General features: G+C 41.7%; 1 protein-coding gene across 1 annotated transcript in view; it reads right to left on the reverse strand.

The window, feature by feature from the left end:
- Nucleotides 1-23180, reverse strand: part of LOC121653840 (NLR family CARD domain-containing protein 3-like) — a gene marked incomplete at its 3' end in the record, with an annotated part of 124818 nt that extends 101638 nt beyond the window's left edge. Inside the window, exons 1-4 of the mRNA XM_042007537.1 lie at nt 22915-23180; nt 22013-22090; nt 17860-17952; nt 17672-17776 (exon numbers count right to left, since the gene is read on the reverse strand). Coding sequence (XP_041863471.1) covers nt 17672-17776; nt 17860-17909 — 155 coding nt within the window. The remainder of the gene's footprint in view (nt 1-17671; nt 17777-17859; nt 17953-22012; nt 22091-22914) is intronic.
- Nucleotides 23181-23494: the final 314 nt, after the last annotated feature.

Genomic DNA, 23494 nt, shown 5'->3' on the forward strand with positions numbered 1-23494 from the left:
TAGAATTTAGAGTTAACAGTTACTGACTGATGTCTGTTTGTTGTTGCAGGACTGGTATGACACTGCTGAGCTGAACTACTGTAAATAAACGGAGCTGGACCCACAGTTCAAGATAAAGATACTCCATCCGCCTCCTCCCTGTATTCTGACCCATACACCATCTTGTTTACCGTAAAGCACCTAAACCAACTGGTTTGCTCATCTATCTACATAACCCCTAAACTGAATCCCAGCACCCCTAACATTGCTAGTTTTTTTTAACAAACTAGAAATGTGTAAAAACCATACTGTGCTTGGTTGAAACATATTTTAACAAGAAAAATATTATTCTTGTTTTCTCTAAAATGGTGTGATCCTGCCTGCCTTCCCCACCTCGGGCTCTGAGCTCTCTGCACAGAGCGATGCTGCCTTCCTGAGTGTCTGCTGTAGTGGTGGAAGAACCTGGCTTAAACCAGGAGATGTGGCACAATTCTTAACTTCTACCACTCAATACCAACACATTCTTATCATCAGCAGTCCTCATGTTTGCTGCATTTAAGCTTAGGTTACTCTTTATGTTGGTAGGTAGGAGTTAGCCAACGTTTTTCTAGCTAAGAAATGTTAGCAGTGGTCAGTACCACTGTTTTCTGTTTGAACTGGAATGAGAGAAGCTGGCTGTTATGTATGTGCATGTGTTCATATTAAAGCCAAGATGCTACTGACCAGCTAACTGACTGGATGCACATTAACATTATTACCCTGGTTTTGTGTGTGTGTGTGTGTGTGTGTGTGTGTGTGTGTGTGTGTGTGTGTGTGTGTGTGTTTGTGTGTGTACAGACACACAGACTCATCATGGACATAAAATGTTATTTTTTGTAAAACAGAGCCAGGTTCAGGTAAGAGTGTGAAATCAAATGTTTTGTCTATCAAGAATAAGTAATAAGTTGTTGTAAGTTGGATCAGTGTATCAGTGTTTTTATCTCTTATTAGATATAAAACACATCTTTCGTTTATTTGCCTTTTGGTTGATGGTACAAAGAGAGAGAGGAGCAGAGAGGACTTTATTTATTAGTATTCTTAATAGTATTTTTCATGTTCATACAATGTTTTCACCGAGTTAAATAAAATCTATTTGTGTATGATTGTCAGTCCAAAGAGCGAGAAATGAAAAAGGAGGAGAGGAGAGAGACTCAGACTCAGAACATGGCCACACCTCTACAAGGACCAGACATGAACAGGAAACAGATTATTTGCATTGCAGTGAGCTTCAGGGAGCAAGATCAGCCACAGAGAGCACTGAGCTAGAGCTAGGCCAGCCACTCCACCTGCACCTGGACCAACAGGTGAATTTATCTGTCCACAATATAAGAAATGGATGGCTACAGGTTAAATCATCTTAATAAATCTGTGGTTAAAACATGTTTAGACTGAGTGAAGACGTTTCATGTTATTATATAAAAACTTTATGATTCACCTTGATCAGTAGTTGAAGAAAATAGAAAAGCCATTATTACAATGTAATTACAATGATGGACACTGAGTTTGTCACCATGTCTATTAAAATTGTTCTTTTTTATTTTAAAATCCAGTTCAATTATTTTTATTGTATTCTAGATCTTTCTCAGTCAAGCGCAGAGGGACCAAAACAGTCACAAATTGTCATGGGGTGGTTGGTTGGACTGGTAATTGTTTTGGAACAGAGTCTATTCAGATTAATTGCTTTCAGCTGCAGGAGGTGTAGGGGCCTGTTTGGATACTCTCTCTACCACACCTGTCTTTTATCTGCTAATCAGGTGGCTGGGTATGTCAAGCTGCAGCAGTTCATTGTCAGATCGTCTGCTCTACTCAGCCTGAGACTGCTCCAGGAAAGCTTCTGCCTGCCCTTTGTCTACCTTGCCTGCCTGATCTTCCGCAGTATCCCCCAGATTCCACCTGCCTTTCTGCTGCCCTTCCTACCACCATACCCAGTACGGAGACTATTGGATTTTCACCTTCCAGCGCTCCTGAGCCCTGGATCCTGCAAAACTAAGTAGGACTGGTTCGTTATGTCCAGATTCCAACTCTATTGACTTGTGTGTTAAACTCCATAAATTCTGACTCTCTTTCCAGGCAGAATTTACCGTGCAGTGAAGACCTCCACTCTTTTGTTCCGCTGTACCTGCCAGTGGGGTTAAAATACAGTTTCTTTTTTTTTTTGCATTTAGGTAGTTCTTTGTCTGCTCCTTGGGTCCATCATCTTTCCTGCATTATGACACAACTGAAGGTTTTCTCCAGGACTCTTCAGGAAGACAGAAGACACAGTTTTAATAAACAGTGGTATTCTTACACAACTGGCTGAATATTCTCAGGCCAAAGACTCTGCCTACTGCTATGTTGTCGGCATTTCAGTCGTTCTTCTTACAGCAACACTAAATGATGCACAGCGAGGCCACAATCAAACAGAAGGTGAGAACAAAGGTAATTTCCTGTCCGTTATGGAACTTTTAGCCAAACACGATAATCATGTGAAAAGGAAAATGACAGGCCCACGAAATGTGACCTACCTTGGTCATGGAATTCAGAATGAAATAATCGACTGCTTGGCAGAAATGATCCGCATCTCAATAAGAAGTGAAGTTTCCCAAACTGATGCTGTTAGGGTTCCTGTCTGTCTCCCCTGTATGTGTGTTTCCCTGGATTACACTAGTGTGTGCGTCTGGCTCCCCCTGTCTGTCTTGTGTCTCATGGCCAGGAGAGCTACCAAGGCAACAATCACCTCACCTGGGCTGATCTCCACACCAGGACCTCATCCACCAATCAAACCACCACAGTTCTTAAATATCGGACCTTTCTACATTCCTCGTCGGATCGTCCAGTTACCCATCTGGTATATCGTGGCCTTTCTAGTTCTCAGCTTGATTCAGTTCATGTTTTATAACTTCTGTCCTGTGTCTAGACTCCTGGTGTCTAGATTCCTGGTGCCTTGGATCCTGTCAGTCCTGTCTGCCTTGCCAACCTCCTGAACTGTTTGCCCCTGCTCCGATCCACTCCCTCGTCTCCGGCTCCTACCAGCTTCATGCCCCGCTCTGTCTGCCCATCCGCCCGTTTAGTCAGCAGCGAACCACCGTGGTCAACGGATCTTGAACTTGGATTGAACTGCTGAGCTCCAGTCCTTTTTAAACCCTTTCTATTTGAACATCCTCTGTCTTTTGGTTGCTCTGTGTCTGCACCGTGGGGGTTCAGAAAGCATTGCCATTTTAGTTGATTAAACTAAAGACATAAGCAAGAAGGAACAGATGTCCTCTGTCATTACGTAATATTACAAAGGAAAGGTATGTGAATGTTTCCTAACATTTGAAGCTGCTGAGCGTCTTGATACAGCAGCACTTGCACAAAAAATAAAACAAGTACTGCAAAAGAATGGCCTGGATTACAAAAACCACCTGGTAGGGCAAGCTTATGATGGCGCCTCAGTAATGAGTGGTAAAAACACTGGTGTGCAGGCAGCATTAAAGCAGAGGCTCCATTAGCTTTCTGCTTTCACTGCAATGCACAATGCTTGAACTTAGTGTTAGTTGACACTGTAAAAAGCTTCCCTGAAGCAGACCATTTCTTTCCTCTTCTACAGAAACTGTATGCATTTTTCTCAGGGTCATATGTGCACCAAAGGTGGCTAGAGGAACAGAGGGAGATGTTCCCAGGGAAAGTCCCAAGAGAGCAGCAAAGGCTGAGAGACACATGGTGGGCACGTAGGTAGAAGTCTTGCAAGACAGTAGTCAGTAGTCGATTCTGTAGTTTACGTTTCGTTATGCCGAAGTTACCAGTAAACAAATCACAACATTCAGTTGTTTGCTGTATCAACCCACACAATTCCTTATATCACCCCCCAGCATCAAAGCCTCTTCGTGCCTGGTTGGATTGAATTTTTCAGGAAATGTACCAACATCAGTGGGGAAAGTCCTTTTTGTTTGCACAAAGCACTTCAAGGCCGAGTGCTTCAGCAACCTCCACCAGTAAGATGGATTTGTAGAAAGACTGCGTCTGAATGAGGGGTCAGTTCCTCCTTATGCTAACTTTTAGCTTCCTACCTGAGGATATAACTGTACTGTGTGCTAACTTTTACCTTCCTACCTGAGGATATAACTGTACTGTGTGCTTTGAATAAAATTATTTGGCTTTGTTTTTGCCATTTTGTATAGGGGAACACATGATCCAAATGCATTCAGTGACGTTCTTGAAGCTCGCGTTAGCTAACTCATTAACAATGTCGAGGCCTTGTTTATCTTACTCATACTGTGGTAGTGTGGAAAAAGTAGTGTTGGGGTGGGGGGACAACAGCTGGTAGAGACTGCATCTCTAGTAAACTTGCCAATAAAACATTTCCCTTCCGGTAGATAATCGTATCGCTGCTATCCAACTACAAATATAGCTTAATGGGATGGAGTGGAACTCTCTGCGACCTGGAGGGAGGCAGGGGATGAAATGCCTCATTAACATTTAAAAAGGCCAAAACACACCTCAGAACAGGGGTTAATAAGGGGTGTGTGGAGCTAGAATTACCAGGATTTCAGACCAAAGCATTGCGGTTCTGCTTTATATAGACCATGAATTAATGATTTATATGTGAAAAGGAAGAATTTAAAAGCATGATATGTCCACTTTAAGACAAGGAGGACCAATTTGGTGTGCCAGCCTAAAATTTTTACTGGCCCCATCTGGCCACCCCTATGAAAAGTTTCTGATAGCGCCACTGAATACAGCAAAAACAGGCAAACTTCAGGCATAAAAAAATACTAATTAATCATGATTAACTTGTAAGTTGTGATTAATTTGAAATTGAAAAATCATTTCACAGCCCTAATATAACAAAGATACACACACACACACACACACACACATATATATATATATGTATATATATATATATACACACACACATGAACCTGTAAAAACTGACCTTTCATGCAGTTTAACTTTTTGCTTTTGTTCTCTTGCCATTTCAGGGCTTTTGATTTTTAAAATGAGGGAATTATTTTTGGCTGAACCAGTCCGGCCCTCAACTTGTTTCAAATTTTTATTTTGGCCAGTGTTGTGTGTTTTTGAGTTTGAGTGGTGGTGGGGGTATGAACACTACTCTGCTGACTCTTCTGTTTACAAGATGCTCAGTGGGATAAATATAAATATATTATTATATAAAATTTTCACTGGCCCCATCTGGCCACCCCTTTAAAAGTTGCTGAGGCGCCACTGATGAGACTGATGATGGGTTTAGCTTTAACTGTCATGTGCACTTTTGCATGTTCTACTAGTTTAGCAGCAACCTGTACACACATGGACTATGAAGAAAAAAGTTGTGGTGTAAGAGACCTAAATCAGAGACACACAAACATCTGATATTCATACAAACAGCTTCCACAAGTTTCTTACTCATGAATTAAAAACTCTTTTAAACTTTTAGTTTGATGAATCCTGACCTGAGAGTTTCCAGTTTGCAGTCTGGACTCTTCAGTCCACCACACAGCTTCTTCAGTCCTGAGTCCTGCAGGTCGTTGTTACTCAGGTCCAGTTCTGTCAGACTGGAGGACTGGGAGCTGAGGACTGAAGACAGAGGTCCACAGCTTCTCTCTGAGAGACCACACACACTCAGCCTGGAGAGAAAGTTACAGAGAAAATGTAAGACATGAAAAGACTGAATCAGCACTCATGTTGAACGTCGACTCAAAGAACACTTGTAGAGAAAATCAGGTGTAACTCCACAGTGTTTTACCTGTTTCGTTGTGTTCTTACTGTTTGTTGACTGTTTCATTTTACACGTGTTTAACTGGTAAAAGACGTGTTGGTAAAATAATTTCAGTTCAGAAGGACCAACCTGTGACCTCAGAGATGAGTATTAGACACTGATTTATATATGTGCAGCCTCCACAGATGGTCCAGTCAGAACAGATGAGGTATACAGCACCAGTCCAACACACTTCTCCTTATGCCACGCTTTATTGTTGCTGAGTCACATTCTACGTATAAACACATGTATATCTGTAAGTCTGTGTTTCTATCAAGAGAAATAAAATACACAGAATAATCCTACTACGGAAGCTGAGAGCGGTCACGCTCATGTTTTTTAACACTGTTTTCTCGTGATAATGGATTATTTAAATACAGGGTAGCAGGGGGCCTGGACATGTTCCTGGTCCATCACAGAACCAACACAAAGAGAAAAACGTTCAATTAGACTCACACTCACTCCTGGAGAGAGTTTAGAGACTCAAACCAGCCTAACATGCAGGTCTTTCCTTAGTCCGTCCGTGTGTATTAGACTTTCAATGTAAGATTGTGAAAGTGTTCATGTAACTGTTCATCTACCCGGGTAGTGTGATCTGGTTTCTGATCTGTATGGTGCAATAGATGTGCTTTCTCTAGATGTACGATGACGTCACCAACATCACACCCTCCACGCATGTAAGCCAGTGTCCTGCTGCTGGGGCAAGATGGCGGCGTGACAGGGTGGTTTTTATCGATCTTTCAGCACCAACTATTAACGTTGTTTTAACGCAGCAGATATACTTTTCCTGTGGAAAGTGACAGAGCAGTTGTTTGGTTTTCTATTTTGGTGTAATATCTGAACCAGTACCGAGCAAAATGCCTCAGTCTGTAGAAGAAACACGTCCTGCAAAGAAGCAGGAAGCTCCGCTAGCTTGTTTACTAAAGAGCACGACTACAACAGCAAGATGGATGGAAATCTGCAAGCAGTGATGGAAGAGGAGTTCCCTCCACTGACCTCAAGTAAGGCTCCCCTTGCCAAAAAACCCTTTTTTTCTCACGCCTTAAACTCTGATGATGCTGTTTGCACGTTGGCTAACTTGATAAACACCAGGAGTGATGCATTGGAGAAAATGGTGGACACCATCCACTCTGAAACTAAACTCATAAATGAAAAGGTTGCTCACACTGAAAAACATGTGGAAAAAAGTGAGGAATCTGCTTTGAAATCCATGACTCGTGGCAGACCTGGAAAGCTATGGTCGTCGGTGGAATCTGAGGCTATACGGAGCTCTGGAGACGGAAAAGGGAAATGTGTGTGAGGAGGTGGTTTGTATCTGCCAAAAAACCTTTCCATCCAGTAAAGAAAAGTTGATCTTACCCATCAGATGGGGGGAACCAGCCAGGACGACTTGAAGTCTCATGGCATTATCATCAGGTTTATTTCCTGACGTCTGAAGGAGGACTTCTGGAAAGCTGCTAAGAATAGCATCTTTCTCCAATCTAAAGGCCTACGCTTCTCCCAGGACTTAACAAAGGAGGAAAGGGATAACCGACAGAAGCTGTGGCCAAAGATTAAGAAAGCTGGTGAAGAGGGAACGGCTGCATACTTCGTGAGAGGTGGTGGTTTTATCAATGGTTCAGAGATTCACCCATAATCCTAAAAACTACGTCTATGAGATGGGTCCCTGTGTTCTGCCCCCTCTGCTCTCAGGTATTTTATTGAGCCTCGATTCTGAGCATCTGAGTCTGTTTTTTTTTTATCCAGATATTATAAGAAGGAAAAAAGTTTATTTAGTTCCTGTTAGCGTTAAATAATTCTATCAGGGTAACTCAACGTGGAATAAAATACCTCTACATTTTAAAAATCTGTGGCATTTATTCCTTTTTAATGTGTAATTATCATGTTGGTAAAATCCACTCAAACTGTCGGCTTTTCATCACCAAGCCTTCTTATCATGGTCACTTATCTATAAACACAACTTTCCACCACACACACACTATATCTGGAATAACAAGGACATCTTATATAAACACAAAGCACTTTATAGAAAACTGGTTTCATACCAGTATTATACTGGTAGATCAGCTGTTTAACAACGAGGGCTTCTTTAAACTTATGAAGAATTTCTGTATAAATACAACATCCCTGTAACGCCTGTGGAGGACGCCAAGGTGTTTGCAGCTATCCCCTCTGGAGTGTGTATGCTTTGTAAACACCAACAGAGGATTGATACCAGTACACACCCCTGCTGTCTCCTCTTCATCCTCCTGTAGGGAAGGTCTGTCTGTCCAGTTATTCCAGAAATAATAATAGATCAGGAAGAACATTATTTCTAAAGAATATTCTATCATTACCTTGTGCTATTTGTCAGTGGAACATGTTTGTGGATGATGTGCCATGGAAGCAGGTTTGGCTAATTCCTAATAAATCTCTGATCACTAATACAAGGAAAGAAATCTCCTTCAGGCTCGTCCATAGCATTTACCAGCTAAAGTCTAGATTCAGAACAGATTTACATGAAATATTCATATACTTTGCAGTTTTAGTAAAAACTCTCCTGAAACGATGGTCCATTTATTTTGGTCTTGTCCAGCTGTAAAAGTGTTTTAGTAAAAGATCTGCAGTCTGGTTCAGGACGAAATTGATGATGTTTTTGCTTTATGTGGAAGGATGTAGTGCTTGGTCTTGTAGCGAAGGATCTGCACAACAGTCCTAGTGTGAACTTAATTAATCTCCTTATTATTATGGCCAGATTTCATGTTCATAAGTGTAAATTTACAGGTAGGAAACCAGGCTTCATTTCTTTGTTTGATTAATTCAAACATTACATCCTCTCTATACATTATTCTAAAAAACAAAAAGCAGTTAAAACTGTATGTGTGTGCAGGATGTTTAATATGTAGACATAGTCTTTAACCCCCAGTATGTCTTTTTTCTTTTTCTTTCTCACTTCTCTCTGTTCTCATGTTGAACTAATGTTTCTACATTTCCATACAATAAGTTTTCTTTACAATTTACATGTTTAAGTTGTCAATTTCCTGTATTTAGAACCTTTATTTTATTATATAGACAACTGTATTTATTGTCTTTGTAAATGCTTCACGTGTAATAAAGTAGAAATAAATAAAAAGTAAGCCGGTGTCCTGCTTCTGGTGCCTCTGGTCCGGGCTCTGGCCGCCATCACAACCAGCTCATACACCAAAAAACAGCCTGCACAGAACAGCAGTTTTTACTCATTATTAACCTCTTTATCGCTTTTTATTCATCAACTGTACACTATTCATTCTCTTTTTAGTCTTAATCAACAAATATGAACTGTTCACACTGACAATGTATCATATACAGCTATACCCATTCACACACCCACTCACACACTGATGACAGAAGCTGTGCTCAACCACAGCCCATCATGACCAATTAGGGGTTCGGTGTCTTGCCCAAGGACACCTCGACTTGAACTTATTTTGGCGGAGGATTGAACCGTCAACCCTCAGGCTACAAGACCACTCTACCATGCTGAGTCACGCCGCCTCAGTACAGCAAAGAACGCAAGCTGACGTCACATCAAGGAACATCCATCACTGATCAATGCTTCCGATTTTACTCGTATCAAGTCTTACAAAAGGTTGAAACTGCAACGTGTCTGATTATTAAGTTTTACCAATCACTCAATCACAGAATTACACATATACACCTGGACTGTAGCTGCTCCCCATCTGTCCTGGGGTCTGTTTTGATCAATTAAAGTAGGTCCAACACTTGCTTTTGAGCCCACCTTAATCGTCTTATCTAGCTAAAACAAACTTTGTTTTGTTGAGATAACAAGATAAATTATCCTGTTATCACGAGAAAATGGTCCTCTTCCTCTCGAGATAATAATTTAAAAAAGAACAATAATCGATTATGGTTTCTCTGGGCTTCCAGATAGTTAAAATAAAAAGGCTTAATTCCTCAAATGAATGCAGTTCAAGTAAAGAAAGGTCTGCTTTTAATAATGCCCAAAGATCTTAGCAAAGAAATTTGCTCCAATATAAGATGATGAATTCAGTGACAGTGCCTTAATAAGAAACACGGCCTCACGGCAAATTTCCACCGGGTCCGTGTGCGCCGCGGCCTCCGGAGCTAAATGCTGCCGTTTTAGTCAGTGGTTTGGCTCACACAGCGGCGCGTGTTATAAGCATGCTTGAAGCTATTGTCACGGCTCTTAGCTAAACGTACTTCAGGTCTATTTTGCTTCCAGATCATGTGAAGCTCAGCAGGTCAGATAGATCTAGACAGGAAAGCAGACCAGGGAGCAGAGTAAAGCATCCGGTAAATCTAAAAATGAAAACCCACATGCAGATTTACATCCCTGAACTTTGTAATCATTACATCATTACTGGTGACACCAAGTTAAGTAAAGTCAGCGAAAGGCTCCAATGATCTACAAACACGTAATCACAAAAAGACCAATAAAAGAAAAGGGAGAACTTCTGTGTAACCGCGCTGCAAGCAGGGATGCACATCAGGTCTGGAAGAGGTCCGCATCAAGCCTCCGCAGACCTACGCGGCGCATACAGCGGTGACGCCATAACTGACCTTCAGCAGACGCCGCACGAGTATAAATGCAGCTTGAGAAGTCAATCAGTCAGGCCTCAGTGTTTTTTTTTTCATGATGGATGATGACACATTTATCCTTGAAGTGGAGAATCAAAAGATTTTATATGACACCACAGATCCGTTTTACAAGGACAACAGCAGAAAGGAGAAGGTCTGGACCGAGATATCAACAGTTTTAGGAGCAGATGGTGAGTTTAACATGCTTATTAACATAAATACATTCTTTTTACAACATGCTACCCATTCAGTCAGGTGAGCTGTCTGTAATACTTGTTAAAAGACGAGTTAAAAGGTCAGTGAACCAAAAGATCAGAAAATGAACGTCAGACAGGCAGAGTGATCTTCTGTTTACATGCAGCCATCTTTATCCATGGTTGTTATTGCGTGAACTGACGGCATCACACGTGATCACGCAGTTCTCCTATGACTTCATAATCTTGTAGAACCAGATATGTGAACGGCACTTGTGAGCACTTCGTGTCTGACACGTTCCTGGTGAGTTGAAAGGGGGAGGAGAAGCTGCCTTATTTAAAGATTCATTCCAGTGTAAAGAAATTTCATTTGCTGATTTTACTTCTTTTGAATATCTTAGTTTTATTTTAAGGGGCATTCCTAAAATCCTATTTCTAATCATCTACAGACGTCCAGGACATTGTGTAAATTTTATTGATGAATTTTCTGAATCATTGACGGTTATCTCTACTGATTTTGACTATTTCATCTTAACTGGGGATTTTAACATTCACATAGATAACATGACGGATGGTAAGGTCAAGAAATTTTGTTCCATATTAGACATGTTTGGTTTGTGGCAACATGTAAAAGAACCGACCCACATTCAAGGTCACATTCTGGACCTGGTTATTTCAAAGGGTGTGGATATTTCTTCTGTTGTAGTCACTGACTTGGCCTTGTCTGACCATTTTTGTATTTTGTTTGGTTTACTGATCACTCAGAATGTCCAACCAACCTGCTCCTCGGTTAGGAAGAGTGCAGAGTCAGTTGATGGACTCCTGGATAATTTCAATCTGAAAGTCTTGAATGTAATGGATGCTGTTGCACCGATAAGAATCAACAGCACTTTGATCAAACAGAAAACAGCATGGAGAAACACCACTGTGGTTACCAGCTTAAAAAGAGAATGCAGAAAAACTGAGCGGAAATTGCGGAAAAATAAACTTCAAATTTACTATGAGTTGTACAAACAAAGCCTACGTAACTATAACAATGAGCTGTGAAGGCCAGAGAGCTGCATTTATCTGAAATGATTAACAGGAACGTCAACACTTCTCACATTCTGTTTGCTATGATTGAAAAACTTACAAATCCTCCTATACAGATAAGCCCAGAGCTCCTTTCCATTGAGAAATGCAACCAATTTGCAAACTTTTTTAGCCAAAAAAATTTAAACAATTAGGCAAAATATTAATTCAACACAGTCACACAAGAAAAGTAGTCTGTGTCTAAAACCCGGAAATAATTCTGATGTCATATTGCAATTTAAAATGGTGAATTTAAAAGTCCTACAAGAAACAGTTTGGCATTTGAAATTAACCACATGCACTCTGGACATGATACCATCCGACTTTTTAAAACCAGTTTTTACCTCAGTAGAAAGTGATCTTCTACTGATAGTTAACAGCTCACTGGCATCAGGCATTTCTCCCAAGTCACTAAAGATAGCTGCTATTACGCCACTCCTAACGAAAAGGACTCTAGACGCCTCTATAATGAACAACTATAGACCCGTCTCTAACCTCTCTTTTATTTCCAAGGTTATTGAGAAAGTTGTATTTCACCAGCTTCATGACTTTTTAAATGAAAGTGGAAATCTTGATAAATTTCATTCCGGCTTCCGACCTCATCACAGCACTGAAACAGCTCTGGTCAAAGTGTTAAATGACATTAGGTTGAATACTGAATCTGGTCAAGTATCAGTCCTGGTTCTGGTCTAGTATCAGTCCTGGTTCTGTTGGATCTCAGTGCTGCGTTTGATACTGTAGATCACAAAATCCTGTTGCACAGGCTGGAAAACTGGGTTGGACTTTCTGGAGCGGTTCTTAACTGGTTCAGGTCCTATTTAGAAGGCCGGAGTTATTTTGTTACGATCGGCAGCTATGAATCCGAGCAAGTCGCCATGACTTGTGGAGTCCCCCAGGGATCAGTCCTTGGACCTCTTCTGTTCAACTTGTATATGCTCCCTTTGGGTCAAATATTACAGAACTATAGCATTAATTATCAAAGTTATGCAGATGATACACAACTTTATGTGTCTCTGTCACCAGATGACTGCAGTTCAATAGACTTATTGTGTCAGTGTCTGGAGCAAATAAACACCTGGATGAAGGAGAATATTCTACAATTAAATGAAGACAAAACTGAGATTATTCTGTTTGGTAGCAAAGAGAAGAGGGTCAGCATTGGCAAACACCTGGAGACTCAGGCTCTTAAAATCACTGACCAAGTTCGTAACCTTGGAGTGTTGATAGACTCACCTGACTTTCAGCAGCCACATCAAAGATTCGCTAAGACAGCTTTTTACCAGCTCAGAAACATCAACAGAATTAAAAGTTTAGTTTCCCAGAAAGACCAAGAGAAACTCGTCCATGCATCCATCTCCAGTAGGCTGGATTACTGTAATGGTTTTTTAACAGGACTTTCAAAAAGAGCATTAAACATCTGCAGCTCATCCAGAACACTGCTGCTAGAGTTTTAACCAGGACTAAGAGATCTGAACACATCACACCAGTTTTGAAATCTTTACACTGGCTTCCAGTCAGTCACAGAATAGATTTTAAACCCTTCTGATCGTTTACAAATCCCAGAATGGTTTAGGCCCAGAATCCATCTGTGATATGTTCAGAGAATATAAACCTAGCAGAGCTCTTAGATCCAAAGACTCTGGTCAACTAGTCCAGACCAGAGTCCAGACCAGAGTCCAGACCAGAGACCAGACCAGAGTCCAGACTAAACATGGAGAAGCAGCATTTAGCTGTTATGCTGCAAACAAGTGGAACAAACGGCCAGTAGAGATTAAACTTTCCCCGAATGTAGACATTTTTAAATCCAGGTTAAATACATTTCTTTTCTCATGCGCCTATGCATGAAATCTGCATGTTAACTTTTTTTTTTTAACTTATCTTGCTTTTAATCATTTTAATGTAATTTATTATTTTATTGTGATTATGTGTTGATGCATTTTACTATTTCTAAATATCTGTAATGCCTTTGTTGTATGTAAAGCACTTTGAATTGTCCCGTACATGAAATGTGCTATACAAATAAACTGCCTTGCCTTGCCTTGATGCGCCACAGAAAACCAGAACACAGCACACACGGACCCGATGGAAATCGGTTGTGACTCTTCCGCTCTGCAGAAGCAGGTTATTATACGCTGAAATAAGTCCAGAAATAAACTGAAGATTAAATCCAGAATTACAATGACTGGGCTGGTGTTCTCTGCAGAGCTGTGGTCCCTCATCGAGGTGTGTTAACAAGCTGGAGGTTGGAAGCATTTTTTCTTCAGTGTTCACTGTGAAATTTGGGGAGAAGTCTTCAAATAAACTAGTGGCAAGAAAGCCAGAAAGCTTTTGCTTCAAGGGAATTATAGTGGGGGCGACTGCTTGGAAAGATTGGTTGAGTCCTTAAGTGTGAGGGACCATTAAAAGATTAGATGACCTCAGACTGCGACAGCATGTGTAAGGCTGCAGCAGTTCATTTATAGAGGAGACTGACCATGTAATGCTCTGAAGGTTGAGAGCAAAGTCTTAAAATGAATTTTAACGTTGAATGGTACCAGTGAAGTTTCTATAAAACATAGAAATCTTCTGTTTGGATGAGGCAGAGGTCTCATGGCAGAGTTCTGGTCCTCTTCTTTAAATCAACATACTGTAACAGTAGTCTAATCATGAAGAGATAAAAGCATGTTTTATCATCTCTGATTCACTTCTTGACTCTATTATCTGAGTCTTCTGATAATTCTCCACATCCTGCTATATATGTACTTACAGAGCTTTGCTGGAGGCTTTGACCACTGGCAGCAGCCTCAGAAGAACCTCCTCTGAAGGAGAGTATTTCTGCAGGTCAAACACCTCCAGATCTTCTTCTGATGACAGTAAGATGAAGGCCAGAGCTGACCACTGAGCAGGAGACAGTTTATCTGTGGAGAGACGTCCTGATCTCAGGAACCGATGGATCTCCTCCTCTAGAGAACGATCATTCAGTTCATTCAGACAGTGGAACAGATTGATGCTTCTCTCTGCAGACACATTCTCACTGATCTTCTCCTTGATGTACTGGACTGTTTTCTGATTGGTCTGTGAGCTACTTCCTGTCTGTGTCATCAGGCCTCGTAGGAGACTCTGACTGGTCTGCAGTGAAAGACCCAGGAAGAAGCGGAGGAACAAGTCCAGGTGTCCTTTTGGACTCTGTAAGGCCTCGTCCACAGCTCTCTGATGGAGACATAGTTCTGGTTTATTTAATAACTTAGACCAAACAGAAACTGTTTGTTTATCTTCCATCAGGTTGATTCCAGAGTTGATGAAGGTCAGACGGACATGAAGAGCAGCCAGAAACTCCTGAACACTTAGATGGACGAAGCTGAACACCGTCTCCTGGTACAGTCCTCTCTCCTCTTTAAAGATCTGTGTGAACACTCCTGAGTAAACTGAGGCTGCTGTGATATCGATGCCACACTCTGTCAGGTCTGATTCATAGAAGATCAGGTTTCCTTTCTGCAGCTGATCAAAAGCCAGTTTTCCCAGAGACTCAATCATCTTCCTGCTCTCTGGACTCCATGTTGTATCTGTTTCAGCTCCTCCTTCATACTTGACCTTCTTGACTTTGGTCTGGACCACTAGGAAGTGGATGTACATCTCAGTCAGGGTCTTGGGCAGCTCTCCTCCCTCTCTGGTTTCCAGCACATCCTCCAGAACTGTAGCAGTGATCCAGCAGAAGACTGGGATGTGGCACATGATGTGGAGGCTTCGTGATGTCTTCATGTGGGAGATGATCCTGCTGGCCTGCTCCTCATCTCTGAACCTCTTCCTGAAGTACTCCTCCTTCTGAGGGTCAGTGAACCCTCTGACCTCTGTCACCATGCCAACACAGTCAGGAGGGATCTGATTGGCTGCTGCAGGTCGTGTGGTTATCCAGAGGCGAGCAGAGGGAAGCAGTTTCCCCCTGATGAGGTTAGTCAGCAGCACATCCACTGAGGTGGACTCTGTAACATCAGTCAGGGTCTCATTGTTGTGGAAGTCCAGAGGAAGTCGACTCTCATCCAGACCGTCCAAGATGAAGACAACCTGGAACTCTTCAAAGCTGCAGATTCCTGCTTCTTTGGTTTCAGTAAAGAAGTGATGAACAAGTTCCACCAAGCTGAACTTTTTCTCTTTCAGCACATTCAGCTCTCTGAAAGTCAGTGGAAATGTCAACTGGATGTCCTGGTGGGCTTTGTCTTCAGCCCAGTCCAGAGTGAACTTCTGTGTTAAGACAGTTTTCCCAATGCCAGCCACTCCCTTTGTCATCACTGTTCTGATTGGTTCATCTCTTCCAGGTGGGAGTTTAAAGATGTCTTCTTGTCTGATGGTTGTTTCTGGTCTGTCTGGTTTCCTGGATGCTGTTTCAATCTGTCTGACCTCATGTTCATCATTGACCTCTGCAGTCCCTCCCTCTGTGATGTAGAGCTCTGTGTAGATCTGGTTCAGAAGGGTCGGGTTTCCTGCTTTAGCAATCCCCTCAAACACACACTGGAACTTCTTCTTCAGACCACATTTTAGTTTACGTTGCCAAACTGGAGCAAAATATTCTGAAAGAAAAGAAGAAATAAGAAGAGTCAGTAAAGATTTGAAGCCTCTGAGGAATGAGGATGTGAATATGTGATGTTCATGTGTTGAGACATCAGTAAATGTGTCATTTATCCAGCAGCTTCAATCTTTAGAGAAATCCTCTTACTGCTCTGCAGACGCTCAGCCAGCTCCTCCTGCTTCATCCTCCTCAGGAAGTCCACTGTGATCTTCACTAACGCCTCTCTGCTGCTCTTCCTCTGCTCCTCATCCTCACCCTCCAACACTGAGCATTCTGGGTAATCTGGACTCAGAAGCTTCTGGAACTTCTTCAGCTCCTTCTTCATGAAAGTGATCATGTTGTCCTCCAGCAGCTGGAAGAGAAACGATATGAAGGACACAATCAGACTGAAATCATGGAGCCAAACATCAGATCCATGTTGGACACACTGACAATCGACTGGTCTACAAAGGTCAGCATGGAGATGATGTGGACAGAAGAGATGGAAAAGTAGTTGTTGTACATGTACAGACCATAAATATGGAGTCCAGCTGTGTTTGATGCTGCTGGGCAGACTGACCACTGGGAAGCTCTGAGCTCTGCTGGTCCACTCTGTGGAGGAATCAGGAAGAATCACATCACATTCTGTCACATGGAGAAGCTGCTTTCAGCTTTTAGGAAGCTCTCACCAACACCTTCATGAAGCTCTGTGCTGAGGTGCCCTGGAGCAAGGCAGCCACAGCCAGTGTGTGCTTGGATGAGACTGGTTAGACTGGGCAGCTCCCAGTATAAATGTGTCTGATGTTGGAGTTTTCCACTAAGAAAAAGTTTGGTGTGTTTGTGAGGAGCCAAACTGACTGCAGGTCACTTAGTAACTGAGGTTCAGAGAATCTCCTGAACTTCTGGAAAACGTCCAGAATCTGTTTCCTTTTTCCAGAGGAGGAAAAACTCTCGTCTGCTTCTACGTTCCACAGATGAGAAAGTTGAATTATGGAGATTCTATGTTTCCTGCACTGAGACAGAATCCTCCTGATTATTCTCAGTTCACAAGAAATATTTAATAAAACTCACATGTTTATTATTAGAGCTTCATCTGGATATTTCACCTTAAATGCTGAAGATATCCTTTATTATTATTATTATTATTATTATTGTTATTATTATTATTATTATTATCATTATTATTATTATTATTATTATTATTGAGTTGAAACACAAGATGGAATAAAACTAAACTGATGCAACAATTTTACAAAGCTCACCTCTGTGGCTCTGATTTAAAATGAAGAGGAATATCCATCGACCAGTCGCTCTTAAAAGACAAACAGCTGGGTTCAGGTCCAGGTCCAGGTTGATTCCTGTGAATAAAGATGGTTTAATGATTTTACAGCTGAATTCTGAAATTGTTCAACATTTAGTTTGCAGAAGAATCTGGAAGACAAATCAAATCTATCACATGACGATCATGATGCTGCAGATTCGTCTCAGCAGAGACGTCCAGAAATGATGAACCTGGAACTGGTTTTCATTTGAAACCTGATCCAACCTCCACTGGACTCTGATACTCACTGCTGGTCTGATCTGAAATAAAGACGATTTTCCATCGATCGGTTTCCCTTCATGGAGACACAGCTGGGTCTAAGTCCATGTCCAGGTGCAGGTCCAGGCTGGTTCCTGTGAATCCAGATGTTTGGTGATGTGAGTTGTGATCTCTGACATGGAGAAGAGTCATGGACAGTTAGAGATGGACATCTCACCTCTGAGTGGTTTTAGAGGGAGGGACTCCCTCCTCTCTGTCCTGATCCATGATGCTGGATTCACATCAGCTCACACACACTTTCTACCTTCACCTGCAAAGGAAACACACATCATTCATCTGAACATCAACTGAAATCCTCCTTTCCATCATCTGCTGCTCCTCCTCTGATTGGCTCTGAGTTTCTGCTTCATATCAGAGTCAGATGGATGCAGTCAGACAGCAGTGAGGAAGAGGAAGCTGCCTTCAGCTGCTGGACTTCTATCAGCAGGACGTTTTACTCCCCAGTTACAACCACTCGTCTGTTCTTACTCAGCAGATTCAACATGGATTTAAATTAAAGCTCCACCAAACATCTCTTTTCATTTCTGACCAACATGTTGATCATTTTTCAGAAAACTGACGTTTTGTTTATAAAATGTTTGGAATAAATTCCAGAGATGAAGCTGATGTTTTGTGATGAACAGCATTTAGTTAAAAACCCTTTCAGATATTTAGTTTACCCACATGTGTGAGCAGTCAGTAGATTTTCTGCTGATCAGCGGATAAATGGACTGATTCTCACAGCTTTAAATGAGCTGCAGAGTAAAGTTCATGTAAACATGATGGAGGTCAAGACCTTGTTGTTGGTAAGACTGACTTTTATGTACTAAACTAAAACCTGGAGGACAGTAGGCCTCAAGGGTCAGAGTCTGTGATCCCTGATCTGCAGATTGTAAGATCATCCACAGACTGAAAGAATCAGGAGGAATCTCTGTATGCTTGGGACAAGGCTGGGTGCTGGTGATCTTCTGCATTAAAAACAGACATGATTCTCTACTGGAAACCACTGCATGGACTCAGGAAGACTTCCAGAAACCACTGTCTGTGAACACAGTTCACCCTGAAACCCACAAATGCAGGTTAAAGCTCCATCATGCAGAGAAGAAGCCAGATGTGAACAGGATCCAGAACCAGCTTCTTCTGTCTTCTCTAGACTAAAGCTCATTTAAAATGATCTGAGGCAAAGTGGAAACCTGGATGAAGATGTGAACTAGTTTGTGGAAAGCATGGACGTCGTGTCCTGCAGACTAAAGAGGAGAGGGAACATCCAGCTTGTTATCAGTGGACAGGTGAAAAGCTGCATCTCTGATGGGATGGGGCTGCATTAGTGCCCATGGCGTGGGCAGCTTCCACATCTGTGAAGCTCCATCAATGCTGAAAAGTACATGGAGGTTTTAGAGCAACATCTGCTCCCATCCAGACAACGTCTCTTTCAGGGAAGGCCTTGCAAATTTCAGCAATACGATGCTGAACCACATCCTGCATCCATCACAGCAGCATGGCTTCACAGGAGAAGAGTCCAGCTGCTGAACTGGCCTGCCTGCAGTCCAGACCTTTCACCAATACACAACATCTGGAGCATCATGGAAGCAGAAATACAGCAACCAAGGTCCAGGACTGTAGAGCAGCTAGAATCCTGCATCAGACCAGGATGGGACAACATTCCTCTCCTAGAACTCCAGCAACTGGTCTCCTCACTTCCCAGATGTTTCCAGACATGTTAGAAGAAGAGATGCTACACCATGCTGAACACCACCCTGGAACTACTTTTTACACCATGCTGAACATCACCCTGGAACTACTTTTTACACCATGCTGAATACTGAAGTATCTTATTCTAAGCATTTCATAGTTAGACTTGATTAAAATGACATAGATTAGGATAATTCTGGGATACAGCTTAACCAGACTGCAGTTTGCTAAGAGTAGTGAATTTTAGACTCCATGTATAGACAGGCTGATGTAACGCTGACAGAGGTTTTACCATATAAGGCAGGAATGGCCAACGTCGGTCCTCGAGAGCCACAATCCTGCACACCGACACACCTGACTAATGAGTCATTGTGCAGATCCTTATAGGCTGTTGGATCCATTTAATTTGAGTCAGGTGTGTTGGTGCAGGGATGCATGGAAAACCTGCAGGATTGTGGCTCTTGAGGACCGACATTGGCCACCCCTGATATAAGGTGCTTAGGGTCTTAGGTACCCTGAAGACTGGACTTACACACAACACAGTGTGTGTAAACATATGTGTTTTCAGAAGATTGGTCACTTCAGGACATCAGGAATGTCTTTGTCTGAAACGTATATAAGGAAGCCTTAAACATGTTTTCAGGGGGATTCTCAAAATTGGCCTGAGACCTCACAGAGATGCATATCTGTTTAAGATGTCACTTTTTGTAATAAACCATCATTTATACATCAAGCTGATGTCCAGAGCTCTTCTTTTTACCTGAAAGTATTTTTGTCACATCACCTGCATCCACAAAATAAACAACCCTGGAACTACTTTTTACACTGTGCTGAACATCAAATCAGCTCATATTTTCCATCACATGGTAAAATGTCTCAGTTTATAAATCAGTGAATTCTGGTTTTCCACACTTTTACACAGAGTCCCAACGTTGTTCTAACTGGAGCTGTTTATGTGAAACAAGGTGGAGGTGGATTATGATCCAGGAAATAATGTTGCAACACAGAACTTAAAACCTGAAAAACCTGCCTGACTGTTTTTACTGTGAACACGAAGAGAAAGTCAGAGTTCAAGTTGTTCTGTAGAGCCACATTCCCGCCTCATTACACATCAACAAAACCACAGTTTGATCCTCAGGGAAATAACGATCATCATGTAGATTTGTCTTCAAACAGCAGAGATCAAAGTTGGAGCTGAAATCAGAAGTGAACATGTTCTCCAAACATTCCAGAAACAAAGAGGAAAGTTCACACTTACAGTTTGTTCAGAGAAGAAGAAGAAGAAGAATCTCCACTGATACACAGGTGAGCTGCTTCCTGGAATGAGTCACATTTCTACCTGTGATGGAGGGAGGACAGGTAGGAGGAGGACAGGTAGGAGGAGGACAGGTAGGAGGGAGGACGGGTAGGAGGAGGGCAGGTAGGAGGGAGGACGGGTAGGAGGAGGGCAGGTAGGAGGAGGACAGGTAGGAGGGATTACAGGTAGGAGTTGTCTGTTCTAACGCAGCAATGCTGTGCACCATTTCCTGAACTCTCTGTTTTAACCGTTCTTCTGTAATCCTTCAGGTTCTACGTCTTCTATTTCTACCAGCCCTGACAGTTGAACCACTGGGGCCTGCACTGACATGGGTGGAGCAGTAGGACTACTGGAACTATATGATGGGGTCATAAACTGGGATATAATTTTGTGGATCCTGGAACTTGTGGGGTATCTTTGGGAGGATCCTGTTTGTCTCCATTATTAGTCCTAATGATTGTGTCCAGAGCAGGTAATACTGTAATACACTGACAGTAATGCATATCTATCAGTGGTCTTTGTGACTGTCTCATTTAGTTTTGTCTTGACTGTTTTTACTCTCTGACAATTCCCTCTGAGCATTATCCTGATCCTGGTGAGCCTGTTGAAGTCCAGCAGTTAGAGGCCTTTTACCGGCCTAAAGTCATGGTCCTGAGGAAAAAGCTTTTTATCTTGGAGGCCCTTTTTTAAATAGCCATGGAACCTTTGACATTTTCTTTGATTTTACATTCAGCAGTAATTATTTCAACTAATAGTTGCCACACTTCTCCCAAATTATTTGGCTTTGGTTTAGTCATGTCTCACAATTATTAATGCAAAGCTGATTTCAGCAGGTTGAATGGATGAAGTTCCTTGTTTGTGGATCTAGTTCAGAAGCTTCTACAACAGTCCTGGGAATTGTTGCACCAAACTACTGTAGGTTCTATCCCGATCCCACACCCAGTTTTAATTCAACCAGGAAAAGAGACACAAAAAACAACAAATCCACCAAATGACCCACAAAACTCTTCAGAGAACAATAACCTGAGTTACTGTTTTAAAGATTTCAAATGAAGACTCACCCAGCCCTCACAAACAAACTTTTCTTTCACCCTAACCCTTCAGACGGTGGGCCTCTTAAGCCCTATACACAGTGTTTACACTGTTTTCCTTCTTTTCATACTTATTCTTTTCAGAGAAGGGCCTCTAACCCTTCGGACGGAGGACCTCCAAACCCAGATTTTACCTTAAATATTGTTTGCCTTCGATCTGTATTACATAAAAGACACGTGTTTTTCAATGACAACAACTTATTTTAATGCAGTCAGTCATGAAGAACTTTATTTAAAAGGTTTCTGCTTACCTTTTTTTCTCTGATGTCACAATTTATTGTTGTCATTGAAGTCTGGACGTCTTTCTTTAGGCTCCGTTATCAGCTATTCTATTAAAAAGAAAACTCATGTTAAAATAATATCAAAAGATTTCTAAATAAAAATGACTCCTCGTATTTTCTCCTTTTTGATCACATAAGGTTAAACATTTTCATAAAATATCTGACTCCAATGAAACTTTACTCAGCACTATTCGTTAAATCAGAAATGATGAGGATGATGTCAAGCATCAGGTGAACAGTTTATTAAAAGATCAAAAGCAATACAATTATAGAGTCTTTGGGTTCCAAGTGCAAAGCTCTAGCACCAACAGTTTGCTGGGACTTTAAACTAATTCTGGACTCTACAGCTGACAGGCTTAGTAACACAGAAACCATCAGAACTGGCAACACAAACACTGTTAAACTACACATGGCAGACCAGCCAAAAAACCCAAAAACCCAATCAGCACCAATCCTGGAGCACGAACCCCAGACACCCCACACCAAAGACCACCTGGACCCCAGCAGAGGAAGCCCCCCTCCCCCCCCCCCCCCCCCCCCCCAGCACACACACTGTTTCAGCCACACACCCTGAACACAATCAACCCATCACGGTTGTCCTGGTTCAACAAGGCTGCGTGTCAGGGGCAACATACAACCGTATGAAACTCTACAGAGTCACATTTTAAACAAATATCCCAGTTCAAGCACTGAAAACTGATGTCTCATAAACTAACATGTGGATACATCACATCACTTTTTTTCCTGCTTCATTTTCTCTCATCCTGTTTCAAAGTTTCTTCCTGCAGGGATATAAAATAAAGTTTCTGTCATTCTGATCATTTTATTTGCTGTTAAAGCAATAAAAGAAGCTGGAAATGAGGAAGACTCACAGCAAACGCTGACGGACTCAGTCCTGCTTTTCCTCAGAGATTGAAGAGTTTGGTGAGTGGATCTGCGGAGCTATGGAGGACTTCATTACATCTCTGCTGCAGATACTAACTGATGCTCCAACAGGAACGCTTTAGGAAGACGCTTCTCTTTGTTCTGGTTTCCTGTTCAACCTGAAGGTTCACTTCTGTGGAACATTCTGCTTTCTGATGGAGGGAAGATAAAATACCTGAACACACGACAGAAACAGAAAGAAGTAAGAGGCCATGTTTACATGAGAGTTTTAATTCCCCTTTAATTCAGAATAAAAACTAAATCCTCTTTAAAAACATTTAAGACCTTGTAAACACCTGATTCCCAATAAAAATCACCATTCTGGAATAAACTTAAATCTGAAGAAAGTGGCTGTTTTATTCTGATTTTAAATCAGAAGTGAATAATTTGTAAAAATGTACATTTATTCCTCTTTAACTCGAGTCATTCCGCGCATGCTTGTTTCCTTGTCCTGTCACAATGATGCACATATTACACACTCTGAATAGTCTTGTACATGAAATGTGCTGTACAAAAACACAAGACATC

This window comes from Melanotaenia boesemani, chromosome 2, assembly GCF_017639745.1.
Source record: "Melanotaenia boesemani isolate fMelBoe1 chromosome 2, fMelBoe1.pri, whole genome shotgun sequence".
Lineage (NCBI taxonomy): Eukaryota > Metazoa > Chordata > Actinopteri > Atheriniformes > Melanotaeniidae > Melanotaenia > Melanotaenia boesemani.